Consider the following 25,642-nt stretch of genomic DNA (forward strand, 5'->3'; position numbering starts at 1 on the left):
TATGTTTTCTTTTTTGCATGCGCAAAATATGGAAATTTGAACAAACCCATTGAAATCAATGGGTTCTATTCTTGGCACATAGAGTGCAAATAGATTCGTGTTTAGCCAACCTAACTTTATTCCGATTCAGGCTTATAGACAATGGAGGAGTTAAGCCCAACAACCCACTCCTTTTACCTCATTTTAGGGGAGAAAGAGGATGGAATGAATTTAGTAATATACGGTGATAGCCCTCACTGACTGACTGATTCGCCACTAATTCTCTTAACTTCTCGGTGTTGTAGAAGTGTGAAATTTGGCACGACCATTCTTTATGTCCTAAATAGGAAAAGTAAAGGGGTCACAACTCGATTATTTAAAGCTACGTGCAAAAGTAAGTAACCCCCCCCCCCCATGTAATGTAACTTCCCGGTGTCATACAAACATGAAAGTTGGCACAACCGTTCTTTACTTCCTACATAGCAAAAGTAAAGGGGTTCCAACTCAATTATTCAATGTTAAGTGCAAAAGTATTGGCACCCCTGTGTAATGTACCTAATCTAATGCTCCAACTTCCCAGTTTCGTAGACACTTGAAATTTGGCACACCCATTCTTTAGGTCCTAAATAGGAAAAGTAAAGGGGTCACAACTCGATTATTCAATTCTAAGTGCTAAAATAAGTGACTGCCTATGTTATGTAACTTCCCGGTGTGTGAAATTTGGCAGAACCATTCTTTTGAATCCTAAGTAAGGAAAGTAAAGGGGTCGCAACTTGATTATTCTATTCTAAGTACAAAAAGGCCCTGAGGTTGAAAGGGACGACAACCCTAACCTCACACCCAGTCCGGTGTTTATGGACTTGTACCCAAGTCGGGGAGACGTTGGCTGAGAGAGCCAGAGTGACAGCTCAGTGGAGCTAGAAGGCTGCTAGCCCAGGGTCTAGTGCGGACCCAGAAAGGCGCGAGTTTGACAGGGAAGACGACCCTAAACTCACCACCCAGGTGGGGTGCTTATTTGGACTGTGTATGTTTACATTGTTATGTGCTGTGAATAAAGGCTGGCGAGCCAGATTTAAAGAGAATCCACGTCTCTGGAGCATTTCTGCACGGTTGGTGGCCATTCCGGTATCAAAGGTGGGCGATCCCGTGGCAAGTGTACCCCCGCTTGCTACTGTATGTATGTATGTATGTATGTATATGTATGTATATGTATGTATATGTATGTGTGTGTGTGTGTATTTATTAAATATTAAAAACAGGTACAAGTGGATGGGCATTCGTTTTTAGTCTGTCTTGAACCAAAAGACACAGACGTAGCTTGCTGCATAGACAAAAATATTGGTCATAAATGTTTTTGTAAAATATGGATGCCGTTGTACTAGAGATGGTGCGAGGACCTTACACCCTCCCTGAAACTACTCATTAATCTTTAAGCTGTTGTCTGGGACTAGGGGGAGGGAAGTAATTGTCACTCTTCTTCATAGTGTCCGGTATTGCAGCTTAGTAGCATTCATGTAACATGCTTCTAACTAATCTTGTTTACAAGCATGCAACATGGGATTGCAGCGGTCACATGCTTTACTACTGCCATGACCGCTTAGCAATGGGAGCCATGATGGCAGGAGTACAGTGTGGGACGGCTGCAGAACTCACCAGCAGTACAAGACAAGATAACTGCTTTAATCTGTTGTTCTTCTGCATGTAGGTAACATTAACCACTTTGTGACCAGCCTATTTTGTGTCTTAAAGGGGTTCTGTAATTAAAAAAGAGAAATTCTATACTTGCCTATTCCTCCCCTGTCCTTCTGCTTACCAGATCTTCACCTCGCCTATCTTCTCCTGTCTCCTGCAGTCCGGGGGGTTCACCTCACCTCCAGCTGCCTGATTCCTCTCCTTCCTGTAAGGTTATGTACATTGCCGGCAGTCTTCTTTCTGCCAGCCAATGTACATCACATCACAGTTCACAGGCCAGCAGGAGGAGTGACGATCTACTTCAGAGACTGCTCATGCGAGCTTTCTCTGCAGTAGATCAGAATTCCCTCTAGGCAGTGAACGCTACAGCACAGGGACCTGAGCTTCACTGACCCGGCCGGAAGGAATGCGAGGAATGCAGCCTTCATAATAAGCTGGCCGGTGTGCGGTGAGGTGATCTTAGGGCACTGCAGAAGCTCAGTGAGGAGAAGATGTGGTAAGGAGACTGACAGGAGTGGAATAGGTTAGTATAGAATTTTTTTTTTTGTTTTTTAAATGACAAAACCCCTATAAGGACGAAGCGATTCTCATCATTGCATTGCAGGAGCCATAACGTGTTAGCATAGCCATATAAGGGCTTGTTTTTTTTCGGCGTCCGAGTTGCATATTTTAATGGCACCACTCTAGGGTACATATAAAGTATTGTATAACTTTTGTTAAACTTTTTTGGTGAGAGATGGAAAAAATGTCCAGAAATTCTGGCATTGTTTTTGAGTTCTGTTTTTACAGCCTTCACTAATCAGTAAAAATAACATAACTTTCTTACAAACTACCAAGTATATGTACATTTATTTTAGATTTTTTTTTTTTACTAGTTTTGCACAATAAAAACACATTTTTAAGGAAAAAACAATTGAATCTGCATTTTCTTCTTTCAATTAAACTTTATGAAACTTTTTTGACACTACTTTATAGTCCCAAAAAGGAACTTGATGATGTGATTGTTCGATCACTAGGATAATACACTGCATTACTTATGTAGTGCATTCTACTATGCCTATGACAGTAGCCTATTAAACTCCATGGAAGGCGGGGCTTAATAGGCTGAGTTACAAGGAGGCCTTTGTCTTGCTTCCAGAGAACCCCTTGGTACCTTGCTATTGCACTACAGGGTGCCGGTGGGTGACACAGCCCCCTCTCCCTGTCTTCTGCTAACCTCCTGCAGTTATTTTATTTTGTTGGCCGTTTCACCCATTGCTTTGTAATAATTGAAATTTGCACAACTTTCCTAGAAATGCTGTGATAGAAACGCCTGGAATAGCAGCGGTATCTAGAGGATTCATACTTGGACATTCTGCTTTTACTAAAATTGTAATATTTCTAAAGTTCGGGGTAAGGCTGCTTTCACACCTGCGGCGGGGATTCTGTTTTCCTGCTTCGTTCAGGGAACAGGAAAGGGGAATCCCCACACCTGAACAGGTCCGTCTTATGACGGAACCGAGCAGCGGCGAACGGACCCCATTGGCTGTAACATTACTGTGAATGAAGAGCTGTTGATTCTGTTGTGTATTAATGCAATAAGACAAGGTTATATATGCATTTTCTGCCGATAAACTGTATATAGTATTTTTTTCAGATAGTGTTGTTTTACATCCAGCAGAGGGCAGCACATAGCAGAGAATTCCATTGCTTAGCGGTGCATAGTTCAGAACAATGGTATGTGGTAATAAATATTAGAAAGTCCTTGAGTAGGAAAGTACACAAAGGAGCAGATTGCTTTCCCTGCAAACATTATTTCTTGTGTTCTGAACACTTAACTTGTTTTCTTCGAAGGCGTACAATTCCGCGGTCGGTCACGCTTTCTGTCTTTGGTTGCAAATCTGATAAGATGCAACATTTCCATTGCATTTACAATGGAACATTTATTATGGCCACACTTCACATTGACTTTCGCATCTACAAATGTAGAGCGTGAATAAAGGTACATTTTGTGATGGTTTTAGGGGGCAGATTTCATACAATGTATAACAGTAAAACTGTTTGTTGCCCATAGCAGCTTTAATTTTGGGGCAACAGGCTTTCTTTTAGACGTTTTTTCATAAATCTCCCCGTATGTTCTCAGTAGATAAGTTACAAAGCATTTGTTACCTTTTGCTTTTAGACAATGGGATAGAACTGGCCAAATCAGAGATAAAGAGGAACCCAATGTGATTGTGAATGGAAAAAAGGGATCGGCTAGCCACCCTTTCACTAGAGTAATATTTTTAGTTTTTACTATTATTTTAACCTCAAAATGGATATTTATGATTGATGTTACCGCAAAGATAGATTTAAAGTCTTGTTGGTGCTATTTATGTTATATTAGTAGATAACCCGTTCCAGGATGGTGACTGTGCAAATAAGGAAGATGGAACAATGCCTCTGCAGCGCCACCTGTTGGACGGCAGCATTCCTGCAAGCCAATGTCAGACTCTTTGTACAAGTCTTTTTTTTACGAATGACTGGGAATTGAAAACCAAAAGTCTGAATACCATACACAGACAGCTGTTCCGGGGCTTTTGCATCTTATCAGTGTGCAGTAGGTTTCTGGCTTGGCTAGTGAGAGGTCTATGACGTGGGCCGGGAAGGGTATCCTCTCTCCTTAAGGAGAGCATCTAGAAGGCGTGTGAGGAGACACCTAGGAGTGAGAAGACTTATAAGGCCATTCATGCTTCTCTGGGAGATATGCAAATAGGGAGGATGGAACAATACCTCTGCAGCGCCACCTATTGGATGGTAGCATTCCTGCAAGCCAGTGTTAAATTGCTTATTTAATTGCAGGCTAATGTATCGGGAGCCGCTCTCTGCCACACTGGTGAGTGCAGGGCACAGTGGAGTGAGTTTGGATGAGACAATCTGACAGATTTGGGGTGCTTTTGCAGGAAAGCGTGGGCAAAGATTGCCAAACCAAGATGTGCCATGCTGATAGACACCTACCAAAAAGACTGAATGCTGGCATAAGGTCAAAGAGTATATCAACAAAGTATTAGATTTTGCATATTTATGCAGCCACATTATTTAATTTTTTTTTAATCCTAAAATATTGCAGTTTGTTAAATACTATTGTACAAAGAACACATTGAAGGTGCAAATAAATCTGAAAGGATTCATCTTTGTCTGATTTTACCATGACAAAAACCTGGCATATTTACAGCGGTGTGTAGACTGTTTATATCCACTGTATGTGACTGTCGGCCACTGTTTAGATCTTAGCTAATGCGGATGACCAACACCTTACCAATGATGTTAGAAATGTATAGATATTGGGGTTAAGGCCGCCTGCAGACGGGTGGAAATTCTGCGGCGGGATTTCCCACGGAATTTCCGCCCCTGGAAGCTGCCATAGGATTGCGTTAACAAACGCAATCTTATGCAGACGGCCGCGATTTGGCTGCGCAAAATCTCGCGTGGCAAACAAATCACGGCATGCTCTATTTCTCAGAGAGCCCCGCACAGAAACGTCACTCACCGGCCGACAGCTCCGCGTGTGCACCGGCTGCCCGGCAGCCGGCACATGAAAGAGCCGGGGCCGCGGGAGCAGGCGAGTACGCGCTGCTCTCTGCAGGCGCTCGGGTCGGGTTCCGCTGCGAGAATTCTCGCAGCTGGATCCAACCCGGACGTCTGCAGGCGGCCTAAAAGTCTTAATTTGGAGTATGTGATCCATAACTGTTACCTGTATTGGAAGCTGGGTTACTGCAGGGCATACATTAATAATGCCCTTTTGTGACCAGTCCTTCAGATAACCTATTACACCTTCTCACCATCTTTTCCTATGCAATGAGTGCTTCTCTGTATATGGTTTTGTAATATGCATTAAAAGAAACAATATAACCAGTAGGCATTCATATACTTCTGAAACCTAGAATTGGTGAGATTGGAACCCATTAATTCAGGATAGCCATTCTTGTTCAAGCATTGCATGTAATGCCTTTTTCATCAGGACCTCTTTTACTGTATTGCAGGGCTGACGTTGTGTCATGGCTTCCAGCATCGGCATTCTTCGTGGGCATTATTTATGCCGGGTCTAGAGCTCTGTCAAGGCTGGTATGTATTATTGCTACATATTCTGTACTTTCCTCCAGGTTACAATATCTAATGTGATATAAAATCAGCTTACCTGCTGTGTGGGAGATGTCCTAGTCTATGAGACATTGGCTACTACACCTATGAGCCAGGTTGTTTTCGCTTAGCAATAATATTTTTTGTTCAGAAAATATCCACTATGGAAATCCCTGGTAGACGACCCAAATCATCCTCTTCTGAGATGTATTTGTACAGAGCCCTAAAATGAAGAGTGGTTTCAAATAAACAGCATGTAAATATGTTAAAAAGGAGATAAACCAACACCCAGAGATGTGTCGGGACCGAAACCTATTCAATAAAGCCTTAAAAAGGTTTTGTCATTAAAAAAAAAATATCAATACTCGCCTATTCCTCCCCAGGCAGTCTTCTTACCACATCTTCTCCTTGCTGATCTTCTCCAGTCCCCCGGGTCACCTCATCTCCAGCCGGCTGGATCCTCCTATTCTTGTTATGGAGCGTCCATTCTCGGCAGTCTTCTTCCGGCAGGTCAGTGTAGATTTCGTCACTAGTAATGTAACGTTCATTGCCTAGGAAGGAATGCCTATTTGTGAGACTGTGCATGCATGCTGTCTCACCACGAGAATTCATATACTGTTGCAGAGAGACAGCATGCATGCACAGTCTCGGCAATAGCTCGGCATTCCCTGCTAGGCTATAAACGCTACGTCACTAGTGATATAGCGAATATTGCCCTGCAGGAAGAACAATGCTGGCAATGGACGCTCCATAACAGGAAGAAGAGGATCCGGTTGGCTGGAGGTGAGGTGACCCGGGGAACTGGAGAAGATCAGCAAAGAGAAGACGCGGTAATAAGGCTCCCTGGGGAGGAATAGGTAAGTATTAGAGATGAGCGAGCATACTCGATAAGGCAAACTACTCAAGCGAGTAGTGCCTTATCCGAGTACCTGCCCACTCGTCTCTAAAGATTCGACTGCCGGCGCGGGTGACAGGTGAGTTGCGGCGGTGAGCAGAGGGTGTGGGGGGGGGGGAAAGAGGGAGAGAGAGATCTCCCCTTTGTTCCTCCCCACTTCCCGCCCCCTGCTGGCACGAGCGGGCAGGTACTCGAATAAGGCACTACTCGATCGAGTAGTTTGCCTTATCGAGTATGCTCGCTCATCTCTAGTAAGTATAGAATTTTTGCTTTCCAATGACTGATGACTTTAAGGTCATTTTACACAGGCTGATTATCAGGCTTCAAGGTTCTTCCGAGTTTTCATTTATATGACACTTGGTCATTGATCAGCCAACTTTGTCAGCTACTTGTTCACTTTCAGCAAGCCTAAAAATGTCTGCTTATCAGCTGTACAATTTCCCCCCCCATGTGAACAGGAAGATGTACAGCCAGCCTATGGGGATATAGGATCATACTAGTGATTGTTTGTCTCTGTAAACCCATTGTTCGCCCATGTAAAAGAAAATGAAATGAGCGTGTTTGACGTGTTTCGATCGGTGCTTCTTACATCAGGTCAAGATGTCTAAATGGATCCTTGGTGGCCAATAGATTTAGAGACTTAAGGACCATTTACACGGGATGATTATTGTTTAGAATAATACGGGAGCGTGGGAACTTTAGCGATAATCATCCTGTGTAAATGCATTGAGCGACTGAGCGAGAGTTGTTCAGCTCCTGCATGCAGATAAGTGAATGACTAGTCGTTCAGTGTAAACAGTGGTTGTTCACTTCTGAACGACTGTCTGCTTACAGTGAATGGAGGCGGTGGGGGGAGCGTTCCCCGGTCACCCTGCCTCCATACCGGCAGCGCCCTTCAGCGATCCCAGCAATACTCGCTCCTGTGTAATAGTGTAGGAGCAAGCGTCATTGGGATGATCTGTTGGGCATCGTTTGCCTGAAAGCTCGTCCCATGTAAATGGGGCACTACTCCACTATAGACAGTGCGTGTGCAGAGGTATTCTCCCGAGAAGCACTGATATGGCCTCTGCTGATGGGTATTAAAACCCTTTTTCTCAGGTGAACTTCGCAGCTGGTCATCTGGTAAGCAAGGCCTTGTGGGATTGGGTCAGTGTGCCTAGTGCTATGACATATGTAATGACAGATAGAACATCTCCTTGCACTAATATCTATTGTTTAGCATTGTTGCACTGTGCAGGTATTGTGGAGGTAAACTTTTATTTCCTTTTCTTCCTCTTTCTAGCCCATTCCCGTGTTTTTAACATTGCACAATGCTTCCGAAGTTGTGACCTATGTAGTCCAGAGAATTTTCTCCAGAGAGGTGGGATATATAGATTTTTTTATTTTTCTTTTTAAGTCTTGTTTTTTGTTTTAACCTTTCTTATCTTTAAAAAAATGCCTAGTAGATACGTAATCTAGTAATGCTGCCAACATCTTTGAAAATAATATTTCTCCAACCTCATTGTAACAGAAGTCTCCTACTATAAAGCTCCATACCTTTAGCTACCCTCATCCTTTTAGTCTGAAGAGGTAGTGAGCGGCAGAGCAAAGAATTCATACTTTTACCATATTTTCAGTAGTGAGCTACATTCACACGAGCGGGAATATGAATTCCATTTGTTTTAAATGGGGTCATACACATGAGCAATTTCAACCCCCCCCCCCCCCCCCTCCTCAAAGCGATGCATCTTCCATTATTTTTAATCGGACAGTCAGACACATTGCATGCCATGCGGTGTTTCCCATTGAGGTCAATAGGAAACAGCTGCCGATCCTCTGCGCGCGAAACAAGCGACGGAGGATCGAAATTTCAGAAGTGTGATGCATGAAAAACACCCCGCATCCGTGGGTAAAACGCTCTTTGACAAGTGTGATATCAGCCTGGTATCACACTCGCACGTGTGAAGGGAGCCTTAGGGTCAGATCTGTTCATTTCAATTTCTGAGCTCTAAATGGAATTTTGGAACATTGCAGAGTGTCTTATTAGAGGTCAGGATGGGCTATATATGATACACTGAAGGAATGGATTGTTGATAAAGTCATACATTGGGGGGAAATAATGAAAAGATAAATTAATACTCTGCATGGCAAGTTTTTAAAAAATAAACTCATAGTGCTGTTGTAGATTTCCAAGTGGATCCAATCCTCATTTTCTGGTAACAGCCCCTAATGTTTTTTATGAAATGCATAGTAACATAGTAACATAGTATGTAAGGCCGAATGAAGACAGTGTCCATCTAGTCCAGCCTGTCTATCCTCCTGTGTTGTTGATCCAGAGGAAGGCAAAAAACCCCAAGAGGCAGAAGCCAATTAGCCCTTTTGGGGGAAAAATTCCTTCCCGACTCCCTAATGGCAATCAGACTAATCCCTGGATCAACCCCTAATAGTTCCTGCCTGCCTGTAAACCCGGATTAACAATTAACCTAAGATTTATAACCTATAAATGTCTTAGAATGAATATTCTTGGCTCTTTTCAGAAATGTTCATCTACTAAAGCTGTCCTGGGTTTCCCGCTGCTAGAGCCCCCAACACTCCTCGTTTGAATTGAGTGGTGGCCATGCATGTGTGGTGTCGCTCCATTCACTGTCTATGGAACGGACAGACAGCAGACTGCAGCACTTGGCCATCCCTGTCAGTCCCATAGACATTGCGTTAGAGTGGTACATGGCGTTGCAGTTGGTGTGAACACTTCTCCAATCACCAAGGAACATGCAACCGCAGTACTTGAGATTGGAGTCTCAGTGGTCATTTATTACCTATCTTGTGGATAGGTGACAGATGTTTTTCATGGGCCATCCCTTTAACTCCCATATTACAGATATGATGTAGGCTTTGTCTGTCAGCTTCCATCCTACGTAGATAAATAATCTGATCCTCCAGCAATCTGTAAATTTAATATTCTCATTGTTCTTTTTACCTTTCTTTTGTAGCAAAGTTCTTACATCCGATTGTGTAGGTGAGTATCTGGATGCAATTTTTATGTGTTTGGGTTTTTTTGGGGGTTTTGTTTTTTTTTAGGTCTAGTCCCACTCTTTACATGTAACACTCCATTAACACGCTTTACATGTAAAATTGTGTGTCCAATTGACACTGATTGAAAACCCCTCGGACCACACGTTGGTGTAGTTTTTGGCTGCATGCAACTACCGCTACATGGGTCTGTACACTCATTTCCAATAAAATGCTGATTTGTATCAATATTGTATCAATAAACTGATTTGTATGATTGCTTACATATGTGCAGGAAACACAGCGCTCAGCATAGAACTTTCACAAATTCAGAGTTCTGCTGGCAGTCTGCACTGGGATCACCCAATCCCTCTGCTTGTTACGGGGCATCGCCTGCAGAGTCTGACATTTTATTGGATGCATTTGGTATACAAAATTCTTCGTTTTACCAGGCTGAATTTACCATGGGGCACATACAGCAATAAGGGTAGAGTTTGCTGCGCAGTGACTGTGCGTCTGAGATGTACAGTTAGGGCCAGAAATATTTGGACAGTGACACAAGTTTTGTTATTTTAGCTGTTTACAAAAACATGTTCAGAAATACAATTATATATATAATATGGGCTGAAAGTGCACACTCCCAGCTGCAATATGAGAGTTTCCACATCCAAATCGGAGAAAGGGTTTAGGAATCATAGCTCTGTAATGCATAGCCTCCTCTTTTTCAAGGGACCAAAAGTAATTGGACAATGGGCTCTAAGGGGTGCAATTAACTCAGAAGGCGTCTCCCTTGTTAACCTGTAATCAATTAAGTAGTTAAAAGGTCTGGGGTTGATTCCAGGTGTGTGGTTTTGGATTTGGAAGCTGTTGCTGTGACCAGACAACATGCGGTCAAAGGAACTCTCAATTGAGGTGAAGCAGAACATCCTGAGGCTGAAAAAAAAGAAAAAAATCCATCAGAGAGATAGCAGACATGCTTGGAGTAGCAAAATCAACAGTCGGGTACATTCTGAGAAAAAAGGAATTCACTGGTGAGCTTGGGAACTCAAAAAGGCCTGGGCGTCCACGGAAGACAACGGTGGTGGATGATTGCCGCATACTTTCTTTGGTGAAGAAGAACCCGTTCACAACATCAACTGAAGTCCAGAACACTCTCAGGGAAGTAGGTGTATCTGTCTCTAAGTCAACAGTAAAGAGAAGACTCCATGAAAGTAAATACAAAGGGTTCACATCTAGATGCAGACAAGAGTAGCCGGATGAATTCTGAAGTGTACCGGGATATACTTTCAGCCCAGATTCAGCCAAATGCTGCAAAGTTGATCGGACGGCGCTTCACAGTACAGATGGACAATGACCCCAAGCATACAGCCAAAGGTACCCAGGAGTTCATGAGTGCAAAAAAGTGGAACATTCTGCAATGGCCAAGTCAATCACCAGATCTTAACCCAATTGAGCATGCGTTTCACTTGCTCAAATCCAGACTTCAGACGGAAAGACCCACAAACAAGCAAGACCTGAAGGCTGCGGCTGTAAAGGCCTGGCAAAGCATTAAGAAGGAGGAAACCCAGCGTTTGGTGATGTCCATGGGTTCCAGACTTAAGGCAGTGATTGCCTCCAAAGGATTCGCAACAAAATATTGAAAAAAAAATATTTTGTTTGGGTTATGTTTATTTGTCCAATTACTTTTGAGCTCCTAAAATGTGGAGTGTTTGTAAAGAAATGTGTACAATTCCTACATTTTCTATCAGATATTTTTGTTCAACCCTTTAAATTAAACGTTACAATCTGCACTTGAATTCTGTTGTAGAGGCTTCATTTCAAATACAATGCGGTGGCATGCAGAGCCCAACTCGTGAAAATTGTGTTACTGTCCAAATATTTCTGGCCCTAACTGTAGCCACAATGTAGCCATAAGTCCCTGCACACTAACGGTTCAAGAGGTTACTGACTGCTCATTGTTAACGGCTGCTGTTATTAATGATGAACAATCAGTAACCACTTAAATCAATAATGAACTTTAGTGAACCGGAGCTTTTGGCCACATCGCTGGCACACCTCAGACATACTTTGCCCGGGCAGCAAAGGTTGTGTGGGAACCAAAACTATAGGGGTTAGAGGTTTAGAGCGCAAAGATCAGTTCCCTGCCTGAAATCCTGCAGGACGGGACTTTTTGGATGTGAATCCTCTTGAGATCTCGACTAACACGCTGTCTATACTAATGTTGCAGCCAGACATGGTGGCTGTGGTGGTTCTGTCTCCTTTCCGCAGAGATTGAGCACCTTTTTGTGAAGCAGTCGACAAACAGGTTCTCTATGTTTACAGGCATCTACATTGAGTAGTCAAGTAGTGCATACAAGATCTACCAAAACGTTCTCTGAACCATAAATTGGGGACAACAGCCATCACTTTGGCAAAGTGACGGAAGGTCTACTGCCAAACTGCAGAGCACTCAAGCGTGTTCATTTGGAAACTTGATGTGTCCATACGAGTAACTCTGCTTTGCAGTTCAGTCCATTTATTTATAATGAGGCTTCACTAATGGACAACTCTCTCTGTGGAGTGTTCTTCAACTATTTCCTCATACATACCATATAGAACATATAGGAGATATCAAGAACAAGTGAATAAGAAAAACATCTCCTGCGCTCAGAGGTCTAGCCCATAAGGTATAATCAGTAATTTGGCAGAATCACCAAAACACACTTACTTTAGATGGGGGGGGTTCTATGAATAATCCAACCCCCCACCCCCCCATACCCCCTTATAGTCCAAGGTGATGGGAAGTAATGGTTTCAATGGCTGGCAATAATATATATCCATTCCCTCTGCAAACTATCTTTTCAAATATGCTATGTTATACAGTATATATTGTTTTAAGTAATTGTAAAATGAGTTTAAAAAATGTATCTATTCCACAAGTATTACAGAAAAAATCCATTTTTAATGGTCATATTATGTCTATGATTGTAGAGTGTAGTCCGTCTGTTCATCCAATATTTAATAGAGAGGCAACGGTTTAGATGCTGTCTGACTACACGTTCCTTTTTGAGAAAGGGATGGCACCTGAAGTGAAAGGGTTAATTCTATTGACGGTGATGTTTTTGCAGGACATCATTTGTGTTAGTTTCTTTTTGTGGTAACAAATTAAACCACTCTAATAGAAAAGCTTGTGTTCCTTGGACCATCGCCATTTGTCCTGGAAAAACAGAAGAAAACCGCTTACAGAACAAAAAATGTAGCTGATGATGGAGCAATAATCCGCACAAAGTTTATTAGGCCAAACAAAGGGTAATCGTGGATTTTCAATAAACCGTTCCTTTTAAAAAGCTCCTAAACCTAAAATATCGGTTTGTTAGTCCACAGAAGCTGCTAATGACATCCACACAAAGTTAGATTACTGCGACTATTCACATTTGGAATGTTTCATCCAACCACTTTCTCCTCTGTAAACTGGGTTTCCTGTTAGTAGGTAAAGGAATGTCCCTCTAAGGAAATAACATCAAGTGGAGATACATTTCAAAAAAGTGCTACAGAGAATCGGCATGAAATACCCAGAATGTGGAAAATCTAAACCCGTCTGGAAGCCATAAGGCTCTGTTCACTCTTGTGTTTGGGAGGTTCCTTTGGCCGTTCTGGTATTTAACAGCGAAAAGAGTGCATAGTCTGAAATACTGGAACTCGGGGAAGGCTTATTAAGGACAATGTGATTCTTCCTATCTGTTAGAAAATGGATCCAGCATAGCTGCCCTGGCTCAGTTATAAACCAACGCTGTTATGCAAGTGTGAACCTTGTCCAATACAGATAATTTGTATAATTACTCAACTGCCTAATATGCAATGTCCATATTAGAAGAGCAATTGTAATATATATATATTTTTTTCTTCCCTGTTGTAAAGCTGAGGTTTGATCCTCAAGGCTGCAATACACTTAAAGGGGTTGTCCGGCCACACAGGGTAAAAAATTTTATAATGCTGCTGCTTTCCTTTCAGTAAGGATAGTAACAGACAGCATACAGGGGCTCAAACCGGCCGGCAGATCAGCTGCAATGTCAGTTTATTACCTTAGAATCTGATCTTCACTGCAGCTTTCAAAGATGGCGCCTCTGTGCTGCCTTCCCACAATGCTCTGCGCTCTCCCTCTTCTGTGTGCGTGCTCTCGATGGTAGTAAGAGACATGAAAAGGCAGGATTTCCCTCAGCTCACGTCCTAGCCCCGCCCTCGACACGCCCACCTCTATTGAACTGATCTACAGTCTCTCCCCGCCCAGGCCCCCCCCCCTGCTGCATACTATAATCAGAGGGGTTGTGGCCAGGGGAGACTGCATTATACACTCATGGTTCAGGATAAAATCCTGCCATGAGTGTAAACAGCAGCACGATGTATAGTGAATGGCGAGGGGCGCGGGAGAGCCGAGAGAGAACTCTCCTGCAGCCCCCCACTGCAAAGCTACCTACTGCCCCCCCCTACCCTGCTAAAGTAAAGTAAAACAAAACATTTCCCCACACACACATGCCCTCATAGTGCCCGACCCCTCTCACAATGACCCCCCCCCCCCCCCCCGACTTCTGTCAGCCGGGTCCCTGCACACACACACACACATCACTGCACCCCCCCCCCCCCCCCCCCTGCACACATCCATCCATCTCTCCCTCTCCACCCCCCCCCCCTTCCCCCGGGACTTCTGACAGCCGGGTCTCCAGACACCACTAGCACACACACACATCACTGCACCCCCCCCCCCTGCACACATCCATCTATCCATCTCTCCCACCCCCGCGAGAGCCCGCCCCTCCACTCATTCTTACCTTGGAGATGAAGAGCCAGCAGCCACGCCTCCCCTGCAGGCAGAACTGAGCTTCCCAGCGGCTGAAGTTCTTCTGCACATGCGCAGAGCTGTGCTGGAGAAGCTTGTCCCCGTCGTCCCGACCAGAAGAGGACAAGAGACTTGTCGGAACCAATGGCAACCGAGGAGCAACACGGGGGGGCAGCCCAAGAGGTAAGTGAATAACTTCTGTTTGCCTAATTTACAATGCACAATGTATATTACAAAGTGCATTGTATTGGGCAAACAGAAGTAATGAGACCTAATGTTTATGGCCGGACAACCCCTTTTAAGATATCGATTGGGTGCAATGTTGCTGGCTGATTATATGGAACGACCCCATCTGCTATAGTACAGATGCAAGGACTTAAAGAGAAAAATACTATGTCATGGAATGGTTTAAAATGAAAGCAATAGGTCATGCTCCCCTCCTTAAGTTCTTCTGGGTTCAGAGTGGCGGTGTCTCGGATGGCATCACTGAATGACTGTAATTGATTTATCGAGCACTGGCTCTGATTGGCTGGCGCTCAATCCAATCACAGCGCCGATGGTGGGGAAATTGAAAACTGAGCCAGGTAGATGACAGTGGGGAGAATTTTTAAGCAGCTTGCCGCACCACCAGGGAGACCATCGTGCCGAGTACACAGACGCAGGCTGGGAGGTGAGTATTGCATTTTTTTTCTTTACCTAGTATATACTCTAGTATAGCTAGGCTTATACTCGAGTCAATAGGTTTTACCAGTTTTTTTGTGGTAAAACTTATAGACTCGGCTTATACTTGGGTGGGCTAATACTCGAGTATATACAGTAATTTGATGATCACCAAAATCAGTATTTTCTGGCAACGTTTTGTTCAAGTGTGCGGCCAGGCTTAGAGGGATTGTGCAGAATTCGAAAAGTGTCTGTTTCTTTTTACTCTTAGAAAAAGTTCCACTCTTGTCCTTGGGTTGTGTCTGCTGTTTCAGTTCACACTTATGTACTTGAGTGGAGATGAGCTGCAATATCGGACACAACTCATTGGCATGACTGACACAGTTTCTATTAAAGAAAAAAAGCACCCTCTGGACAACTTCTTTAAGAATTTTTTTTCTTTTTAAACCTATATCACAATGCGATTTCTATCTCCCTCAACGTTCTCAAATGACTGACTGCTTCAATGCCATATGATAGCTCTTACTATCTTTACGTATGTTGGTGACACCCAAAGAAGATTTTTTGGCAGTGGGCATATTTGCTGCAAACTGCGTATTATGCAGACATACGTTTGTGTGAGTGAGCCTAGAGCCTGCAGACTAACAGATATGAGGACATCGAGAACTATTTCCACAATCTTTGCCTCTCCTGGGAGTGTGCCTGTGTGCGTACACACAGTATATTGCATTTACTCCTGATTTGGCCAGAATGCTTGAATCTTTCTGAAAGAGCAGAGGATTTTGTGGGCATCCCGGTAACTCCCCCCATCCTTCTGATTGGACCACAGATTGCAGTACAGCATGGGAAGTCAGAGGAAGGAAGTACAGGACAGTAAACTACTGGTAAAATGCTAGGCTTGCATAAAAGTAGATTGCAAACAGGAAGACCACCTGAAAATAAAAACATTCAGACATGAAACGGTGCGAACAGCAGCAAATGAGGGTGAGGAGAACCTCTGGTGTATTTTAGAAATGTTTTTGAAAACTCATGTACCCTTTAAGGACTGGAGTTGGGGGAACCTGGTCTAGCTTATAATTTGAAGCATGTTGGATTGTTTTCTCTGTAATGACCCATTTGTCTCTTTACAAAGTAGTAACGTTTGTATGTATTTGTACTTCCCAGTGTCGCTCTGCTGCTCATCTCCGCTGGATGTCTCCCAATACATGACCATCAGGTACCATTATTTTTTATTACTGTAGGTTCTGCGGGATTTAGAATGAGATTTTTTTGCATCGCACATGTTTGATTTATGTACTTTCTGCACCTTGCTAGACCATTTAAAATAAATAAATAAAGGGGATGTGACTGCGTCTACTTATAAAATGCACCTGCTATTAGTGAGCGCCACTTTTTTGAAGCAAAATAATGGTGTAAAGGAAACCAACCTTGAGCTGGCGCAAGGAAGAGAATCGCGTCTAGCAAATCTGGCACACAGCGGCTCCACTGTGATCCATTTGGCACTTCTTCTGATTGCCTTATCTAGGTTTACACTGTCTAAATATTAGACTGCATTAGTAAATCTACCCCATTGTTTGTATTCAGAATCCAACAGTTAACCACATAATTCTGTACACCGGCAGCAAATACACCCAGCTCAATAGTTGTGATCCTGTTTTTCACCTTTCACATTCTCCTTACACAATATCACATTGATTTTAATGTGTGAACGACCAATACTTTCATTGTTGATCATACTGTGTTTTTACCCGGCCAGCTCATTGGAAATGTACTTATTGTATTAATAGTTGAGACATGTAAATGAGCCTTTACTCCCATGCTTATTGGGATTTCTGTAAAGATAAGGCCGCTTCCACACGGGCAACGTGATATTGCCGCAAGAAAATCACAGCAATATCACATCTGTGTTCAGTGTGATATCGCTGCATTTTATCACGGCAATATCACAATTCTGTGCTCTTTTACCGGGATTTTCGGGGAAAGCTTGAAATATATCTTACCAGGATTTTTGGGGGAAGTTTGAAATATAAGCCCTACCCTGAAAATAAGCCCTGGCTACAGTAAAAAAAAAAAGCAAAAAAATAATGCATCACCTAAGAGGTGCTGTCATCTCTGGCGTGTGTCTCCTCTTCACCTCTGGCACTTGACTTTAGTCTTCTCCCAGCCGTTTCTGGATTTGAGGATCAAAATCCCCACCTCTAGAAAGGGCTGGCTGTGATTGGCTGAGCCATGTGCTCGAGAACCAATCGGAGCATCAATGAATAAATGAATGCCTGTGATTGGTTCATTGAGCACTTATTCTGATTTACGGAGCCACGGCGCTCGAGAACTAATGACAGCCAGCCCTTTCTAGAGGTGGGGATTTTTGTCCGATGCAACAGAAAGGAAGGCTTCATAGGGAAACATAGGCTACAAAAAAAATCGCAAATCGCGGCTGTCTCGCAATGTCGCAGGCTACAAAACCTTACTCATGTGGAATGCATGGGCTCTACATACATGCGATTAGTAGCACTGTCGCATCGCGATAAAGTTGCCCGTGTGGAAGCGGCCTAACAAGTCTAAAAAATATTACTGCAGTGTATGATTTCCACTACAACCAGTAGTGGATCAAGCAGGAAGGAGAAGTGCAAGTCCTGCATTCCTGTTGAATCTACTTCTGACTTTGACGTAACAAAATAGATGGGAAAAACTGCCATGATTTTCCCCCAAAAATGGTGTGCAAAACTAGTTTTAAAGGGTATGGCCATAAATGTCTGATTCCTCCTGAGATTTTTAGTTCTAGCCCCAACAGCCTTGGCCAAGCTGTATGTGGTAGCCGGTGGGGGTCAAGAATTAGGGAATCAGCCGAGCAGATTGCTCTACATTGTTTCCGTAACTTCTGTAGAAGTAAGTAAAAGTTACAGAAATGGCGTAGCACTACTGTTTCTGTAGATCCTGTCCTCCCAGAAACCCCTGCCATATAGTAAAGAGAGTTAGTCTACTATGGTAGAGCCCTTTAAATGGGCAAAAACAGACGACTACAGTATTATTATTTTTTTAATAAAACCCAGAACGTTTATAACAGAAAAGATGCAGCAACATAGGCGTAAACACTCCGACAATAGTACCGTCCAAGTATGATGTGCGTAGAGGGTTAAATCCTGAAACTTGGCAGTAAATGCTTTCAATCTACCTCTGTGAATTGGCTTAGTTCTGTGCTCAATATGCCGCTTACCTCACCCGCGGTTTTATTTACCATCCGGCGCTGCGCTCTGATCACATTGATACCGTTGGCAGATGGCTCTTTCAATGCACCTCATGCCTTCACAGATTAGGTTTCACCAGAGATCCCTGAAATGGAGATTTTATTTTGTTCTCCAGTCCTAAGCGGAGCCCGGTGACGGGGCTTCGAGTGCCGAGACGGTATACTTTTTTTCAAGCGTAATGGAACTTATAAATTATATTTCAGAGACGGCCATCTGTATTTTCTTCTCTCCAGAGAAGAATCTTTAATTTAGTAATGGCTGTGGCCACAGCTTCTATTACATCTTGTATAACGGCAGTGACAGATAACTGGACAAGGAGCAGACTTTTTCCTGCTTGTGTAAATGATCCATACACTTTTAATTAACTTAATGCACTTTAGTTCTGTTATATAACATGGTCTGCTTGTTATCCCTTATTACTTTACTTCTGTGTATACAGTACTTGTGCCGCAGTTATAGAAAATGTTCCAGCTAAAAGATGTCACGATGTAACATTAACTACATACTCTCATATACATTAGTTGAATTTAACCCCCATTTGGCTGTTTCTCTGCGTTCCATGGACTTGTACCAGTTGGGCTGGTAGGGAGGGAAGAACAGTGGAGGTCCCTTGTTCTAGCGGTCACATATGTCCCAGTGGTCAGTCCTCTACCGATTTTTTTTTTTTTTTTTTTTTTTACATTTATCACTGATGCAGTTTGTTGACGATAGTTTGAATATCTATTTAAAGTGAATCTGTCACCATCTTTTTCAGCCCTCTCTGAGGGCAGGCATAACATAGTGACAGTCATACTGATTGCAGTATGTCTGCTTTATGTATCTGTGCAGTAGTTTAGGAGAAACCTCTTGTCAATAGCAGCATATACATAGGGGACTACTGGAAGTAGTCCTTTACATTTATAAGCAGCAGCTAGCCCCACCCACCCCACTCTCTAGCCTCTGACTGGCAGCATAGAGAGACTGCTATCAAGCAGTGATTGGAGAGCGGATGGACAAGGCTAGCTGCAGCTCATGAATATCCAGAACTATTTCTCTTTATCTGGCTGCTACTAATAAAATTCAAGTTTCTTCCAAACTACTGCACAGATACATACAGCAGACATATCGCTGTAATCTGCACGCCTGAGATGGGATGTTTCTTGTACAGTTGAGGCTTCTATATTTTTAGAGCTTGCAAGCCACTTTTGAATAAGGCAGATAGTGTTGGACCACACTACCTATTAGAAGTGAAGAAGTTGTCTTGGCAGTGGTACCAGGTGCAGTAATGCTATGACATCCTAGGTTGCACTAGTGCATAATAGTATCTAAGAGCCATATTTGTCTCCAAAGCTTCTGGTTGGGGAGCACTGCTCAATAACAATTCGACGAGCATATAGGTATGGGGAAATAAGATTTTTCCCTGAGGAGAGTGCCAAGTTGGGGTAGGGAGTCTGGCATAGGCCACGCAATGCTCCCTGGTAAAAAGTTACGTAAATAGGAAAGTATCGCTCCCCTGTTTACAGAAATGAAGTAAACACACAATACAGACATTATTCTAATGCATGCAACCAAAAATGTCACATCTTTCAGTAGATAATGCAATTCAAAATGTCCATGAGTTGTAAGTTAGCAGCGATAGGCTTTACATTGAGCAGGGGGTTGGACGATGACCGTATCTATCATTCTGTAAAAGCAGAAACCAAAACTGGCAACAGCACACAAAATAAATGTACTATCAGAGGTATAGATACCTATAATCAATACTCTAACCACATTAAATAATGCAAGGTTCTTGGTATATAATATGATCAAATTACATTGGCCCATCTACCAACGTCCAGGTGACCAAGCTATTTTTTTTCATATCTATCGTTCTATGATTGCTCTTAAATGATATATTTTCTAAAGTCATGTGACTAGAGATGAGCGAGCACGCTCGGTTAAGGCAGGTACTCCAGCGAGCATCGCTCTTCTCAAGTAACTGCTTACTGGTCCGAGCAGGCTCTGGGGGGAGCGGCAGGGGGGGGAAAGTGAGAGAGATCTCTTTCCACCCCACGACCCACCCCCCCACTACCCCCTGCGGCTCACCCCCGCCCCCCCCCCCTTTTTTTCATTACAAAATAATGTGGCAAGTGATGGGGAAAAAAAAAAAAGCTCTCCACTTCTTGCCCCTAAATGCCAATGCCCACAGTTTTACCTCCATTTCATAGGCAAGCACAGAGAAGAGAAAAGCAACGAAGAATCAGAAAATAAGTTCAGCATATCTCATCTACTCGGACCCTGTGAGAGTAATATTTTATCATTGTATGGCTTATGGGAGCATTATTCCAATTTTGCAAACACGTGTCTCTATATACTGTTAGCATGACGTTCCAGTCGGGAAGCAGGATATCTGATCCAGGATGTAGGCCGGATATACTTCTGTCCACATGCAGAACATCATGTGACGTTGTATACCATCTTTTTAAATGAGCTTGCTTTTGCAATATGTATTTTCTTTTATAGCATTAGAAACATTTAGCTTCATGTGTGTTCATCAAAACCTGAATTGGAGGCAAAGTGTTTGCCTGGCAAGCTGTATGAAGTGGCAATTATCCAAGCTGCATGCTGTACTGCAGGGAATTCTTCATATGAAACCAGGCAAATTACCTTTTGCTAAATTGCCATGTTTATTTTGTGCTTTCTATCAATGCAGGGAGCGCCACATGAATTTCCATTAATTAAGCAACAATTTAAACACTGCAGTTTCTCAGAGTTGATCAGAAAACAGATAATTTTCACAAATTTCCTGGGGAGGAGTAATAATGGTTGATAGAAAAGTATATGACTGGTTAAAGGAAAGGCATGTGCGTTGTGTCGAGTCTGTAAGAGAAACTGTTACATGATTGATTCATTCAATCCAGGAGATCTGTTGAATTGGGGTAGTTCTCTGGGTGCTCCTTATGCAAAAAGTGTATATGTATCATGTACGAAAAAGAAAGCCTTCTGTGTAATGGTATTTCAATCTACTCTTTTCTGTAGTTTGATGCAGACGGTTATTTCTGGGCTGCCATTCACCTGCTTTGCTCAGGTAAGTTAGTATAGTCCTAGTGTATTTAGAGGATGCTACTAGAGCCAGGTCATGCTACAGCATTATTTGATGCACCTCGCCCATAGTGTTGTCAGATAGCGCTACCAGCAGCTGTGGTGGAAAGTTATTTACTTAAAATGGGTTTTCGATTGGGGCCACTCTCACACATGCGCCACAATTCTATTTTCGTTTTTGGGCACAGGTTCCTGCATCAGACAACCGCTTCTAGCGAATCGCATCATTGTGATGAAGTGCGCTAAATGCGGCAAAATAGAGCAGACCGTGCTAGAAAATTGCAGCTGCTTCCAGCGCAAGTCTGCAAGGCTCCATGGAAATCAATGGAAGCATTATACCGCTTTTACCGAGGCGTTCAAACCGCAGCGGTAATCACATTAAAAAGCGCATGTGTGAGAAAGCCCTAATGCTGGGTTGTCACAGGGCGGATTCTCAGCGGAAATATCGCGGCTTGGCCGCCGCGAAAAACCACGAGATTTCCGCTGGGAGAACCGCTGTTGCAAAACCCGCGGCGTCTTTGAAGCGGCCCGGCTGCTCGCTCTTCCGCTGCGGCCAGCGCAGCAGGAGAAAAAAAATGGACCTGCTGCGGTTGGCAAATCCAAATTTCTGAGAAATCTCGTCCACATGGCTGGCTAATCCCGGGATTAGCGGCCGCATGCGGATTTGCTATGGCGAAATTCCGCACGGAATTTCCGCGGCAAATCCGCCCCGTGTGAACCCAGCCTAATACATACATTGGTGGAAGCGGGAAAACAAATTATATGAAAAATAAATTTAAAAATGACAATAATACCTCTCCACTGCTCCCCCCACTGCTGCTCTGATCTTCTGCAGCCAAAAGCAGGCCCTAACAGGAGATGTCCTCAGTGATGTCCTGTAAACCTGCCGAGGCTTCAACGATGGAAGCCCATATGAAAAGTTTATGGGATCTCTCCAGGCCAGAAGATCTGGTGAGCTCACCTGTCAGATGTCATGGTGCTGAAGTAGTGCTTCAGTGCCACAGTGAGTACCGTATATTCTTTTTTTATATAGTTTTGGGCACAGGGGACCAAAAACTATATATATATAAAAAAAAAAAAAGTTAAATTGGACAACCATTTAAGTAAAGCTTCCATGACACCCTAAGGACCCTTTTATTGTTAGGACGTCTATAAGTGAAAGGAAGAAGTATTTGAATTGTCTGTAATAGATTCTCTGGTAACCGATTACTGCGCCCCTTTCTTTAGAAAAAGACAGCAGCTATTGATTCCACAATAAGGATTTCCTATATTACATCTTAGAAATCTGAGCTCGGCACTTCAATTTATAGACCGAGCTAATCGGCTCTGTAAACTTTCATAATTTCTTCTTCTTCTCTTTTTCTTATTATCAGGATGCTACAGAGCATTCCAGAAGTCTCATAAATCAAGTTTACTAAGGTGAGTGATCGGGCCCATTGCCCAGTGATCTGCTTACATCTGATCGTTGACCGTGTTATGCAGAACACAAGTTTGATTATATATGTGCTCTTCTGTCTTCCAGTGACCTCGATCAGCAATACATAAATTATTTCTTCAGGTATGTATAATATTTCTATAGTCCAGTTATTGTATAAGCTATTTTAGTTCTGAATTCCCTAGTATTGCTTCTGTTGGAGTATACTATGGCCAATGGAGGGCCTGTATGGGGGCACATGGACTGCAGTACGGGTTTGTAATGTGGACTAATTTTGCAGTCCATGCGCCTCCAACTCTGCTTTCTTGTCTAAATTGTGCAAAGTTAGTTTGTTTTGTATTTCAATATGCAAATCGGTTGACATCCTTGCATACAATCAATTGAAAAAAGTGTTATTCTATACCATAATGGCGCTGCTGCTCTGTACCCATAGGAAATTTCAAGGGCACCACTGTATTCAAGGAATAATGCTGCTGATTACTGCTGTATTGGAACCCTGCACTAAGGCCTTCATCAGTAGAATGCATAAAGAAAATCTTACAAATGAACAAACAGTACAGATCGCTGGGCACCTTGTTTGGCACCATTCCAAACCACAAAATACTAAATTTTTACATAAAAACACATGGAATGCTTAAAAAAAAGTATACCCATATAATCTTAAAAAAAACCCTTACTATACTCTATGCGGAAAAAGACAAATAGTAGTATGCTGCTTGATAAATCATGAGCTCTGAGTTTGACCCCATTCACTATGCATACACAGCAGTCGATTGCTCAGATCCCATTCCGTGTATTCTTTCATGATTATGCAGAAAAGGTTGGAAAGTGCAAAATGTTGTCAGATCATGATAATTACCTGATTGTAATATATCCGGAAATATGTCTGCATACAAGCTCTATAATGAATGGAGTGATATCATCAACCCCACAGCTTGGCTTTCTAATAGAACATGCTAATAATTGGATTAGAGTCCGTTCCATTAGAAGGCCAAAAATTGAATTGTCTTATACTTGTGTGAACAGGGGTTAGAATTACAAGCCGCTTGTGATCCTACAGTATGTGACTCTTTTCCCATGACCTTTCTTGATATTCTGCTCATGTACCTCAGGGTTATCTTAGGTACGTTGTTCAAGAACAGGAGGAGTGGAACTGTTTCCAAAGTGTGGAAATGCCAATATAAAATGAAAACGGTGAAATGATCTACTTTTTCATACAAGCTGCCAGGAAAAGGGTAAACCTGTCACCTATATGATGGCCATTTTGAACGCCGGCATCTCTGATTCAACTGTTTCCAATGGGAAGGTAGTTATGAGATATATCAAACTTGCAGAAAATGTCACAACTTTATTGGCGCTCAAGTTAACGCAGTGATTTTTCAGCATTACAGGCAATGTGAATGATGGCGTTATCTCAAGCAGAACGTGTTCAGATCATCCTTATGTCAAGTGAACAAAGCACATATATTGTCATAGAAATTTAACTTACGCCACCCAAACAGGCCTCCCATTACCCACAATGCAGTGTCTAAACGTCTTGCCAAATCTGCCTTATCACTGAACAGCACCTAAAAGGAAAACAAGGGTTTACCCGAAGTTACTGTGTCGCCCATTCTTTAAATTCTATCTGATGGTCTTGGTCGTCCTCCTTAAGATATTGCAGCATCTGCAACATGTAAGCATGTCATTTATGCTTAGACGGAAGTCACAGTATGGAGGCACAACTAACCCCACATTCTGGAGACAGGCCATGAGTATGACGTGGGCTGTTCCTGAATGAGGGCAGAACAGCAGCTGCTGTTACTACACCCACAACAGTTTCTGGTCAACCACCTTTTGGTTTATTGACACCAGACCATGTTTCTCAGAATTTGGCAAGAGGTTTGGCCGCCTCAGTGTGGGTAATAGGACGACTGGTTGGGTGGTGTTGGTTGAAATCTTCTATGATGACACGTGTTTTTATTTCAGATGAAAGAACCACAATCTCAACACGTTCTGCTTGAGATAGCGCCGTCATTCACGTTGCCTACAATAAAATCAAATCACTGTATTAACATGAGAACTAGTACATTTATGTTAAAGTGAAGCACATCATTGTTTTTCTGGTGAAATTCTCTGCAAATTTGATATATCACACACCTACCTTCCCATTGGAAACGTTAGAGTTTAATCCTAGATTCCGGCATTCAAAATGGCCATCATGTAGGTGACGTGGCCTAACAGGTTTACCCCTTTCCATGCAACTCGTATGCAAAACTGGATCACCATCTGCCAAAATGTTTTCACTTTATCGGGGTGTTTCCACACTTTTGAGAAACTTTGTATAGTTTTGTAGGAAAAGATTCCGTATAATTGCATTTTGTTCATTTTTTATCTCTGCACATTCTGAGCTGAACAGTCCAGTGGGCGGAGCTATCCGTAATTAGCTGCTCTGTGTATGACTGTACATACAGAAATAGCTGTCAATCACTGATGGCTCCGCCCATTGGACCTCTAACTGCAGAATAAGTAGAGATTTAAATGAATAAAATGCAATTGTACTGAATCTTTCCCCATAAACTATATATCAGTCTGCTCCGCTCCTCCTGCTCTATAACATCATGCCTGCAGTTTGGACACCATGTTCAAGCCGACATGTCCCCTATTAATATAGATTGTCTGGCTATTCTCACTTATGTGTCGTGTGTGAATATATGAGATGGTGTATGTAATATGCAATTATTGTGACCCTTCTAGTTAAGTGTGACTCAAATGCAGTGTGTTTAGCACAGTTG

At 42.8% G+C, this 25,642-nt stretch overlaps 1 protein-coding gene across 4 annotated transcripts in view; it reads left to right on the top strand.

Annotated features, from left to right (window-relative positions):
* The window catches only part of TMEM241 (transmembrane protein 241), a 109,583-nt gene that overhangs the window by 25,214 nt on the left and 58,727 nt on the right, over positions 1-25,642 (top strand). For 3 of the 4 annotated variants that reach the window (XR_010786717.1, XM_066579624.1, XM_066579623.1), the window contains exons 4-10: positions 5,673-5,754; positions 7,947-8,024; positions 9,634-9,659; positions 16,290-16,341; positions 21,371-21,419; positions 22,807-22,852; positions 22,956-22,991. Coding sequence is in view for 3 of the 4 variants with exons in the window: in XM_066579624.1 (XP_066435721.1) it covers positions 5,673-5,754; positions 7,947-8,024; positions 9,634-9,659; positions 16,290-16,341; positions 21,371-21,419; positions 22,807-22,852; positions 22,956-22,991 (369 nt within the window). In the remaining variant the exon portion in view is untranslated. Of the gene's footprint in view, positions 1-5,672; positions 5,755-7,946; positions 8,025-9,633; positions 9,660-16,289; positions 16,342-21,370; positions 21,420-22,806; positions 22,853-22,955; positions 22,992-23,301; positions 24,238-25,642 lie in introns of those variants that run through there. The other variant, XM_066579625.1, reaches the window with a different exon arrangement.

Source organism: Eleutherodactylus coqui, chromosome 9 (assembly GCF_035609145.1).
Source record: "Eleutherodactylus coqui strain aEleCoq1 chromosome 9, aEleCoq1.hap1, whole genome shotgun sequence".
Lineage (NCBI taxonomy): Eukaryota > Metazoa > Chordata > Amphibia > Anura > Eleutherodactylidae > Eleutherodactylus > Eleutherodactylus coqui.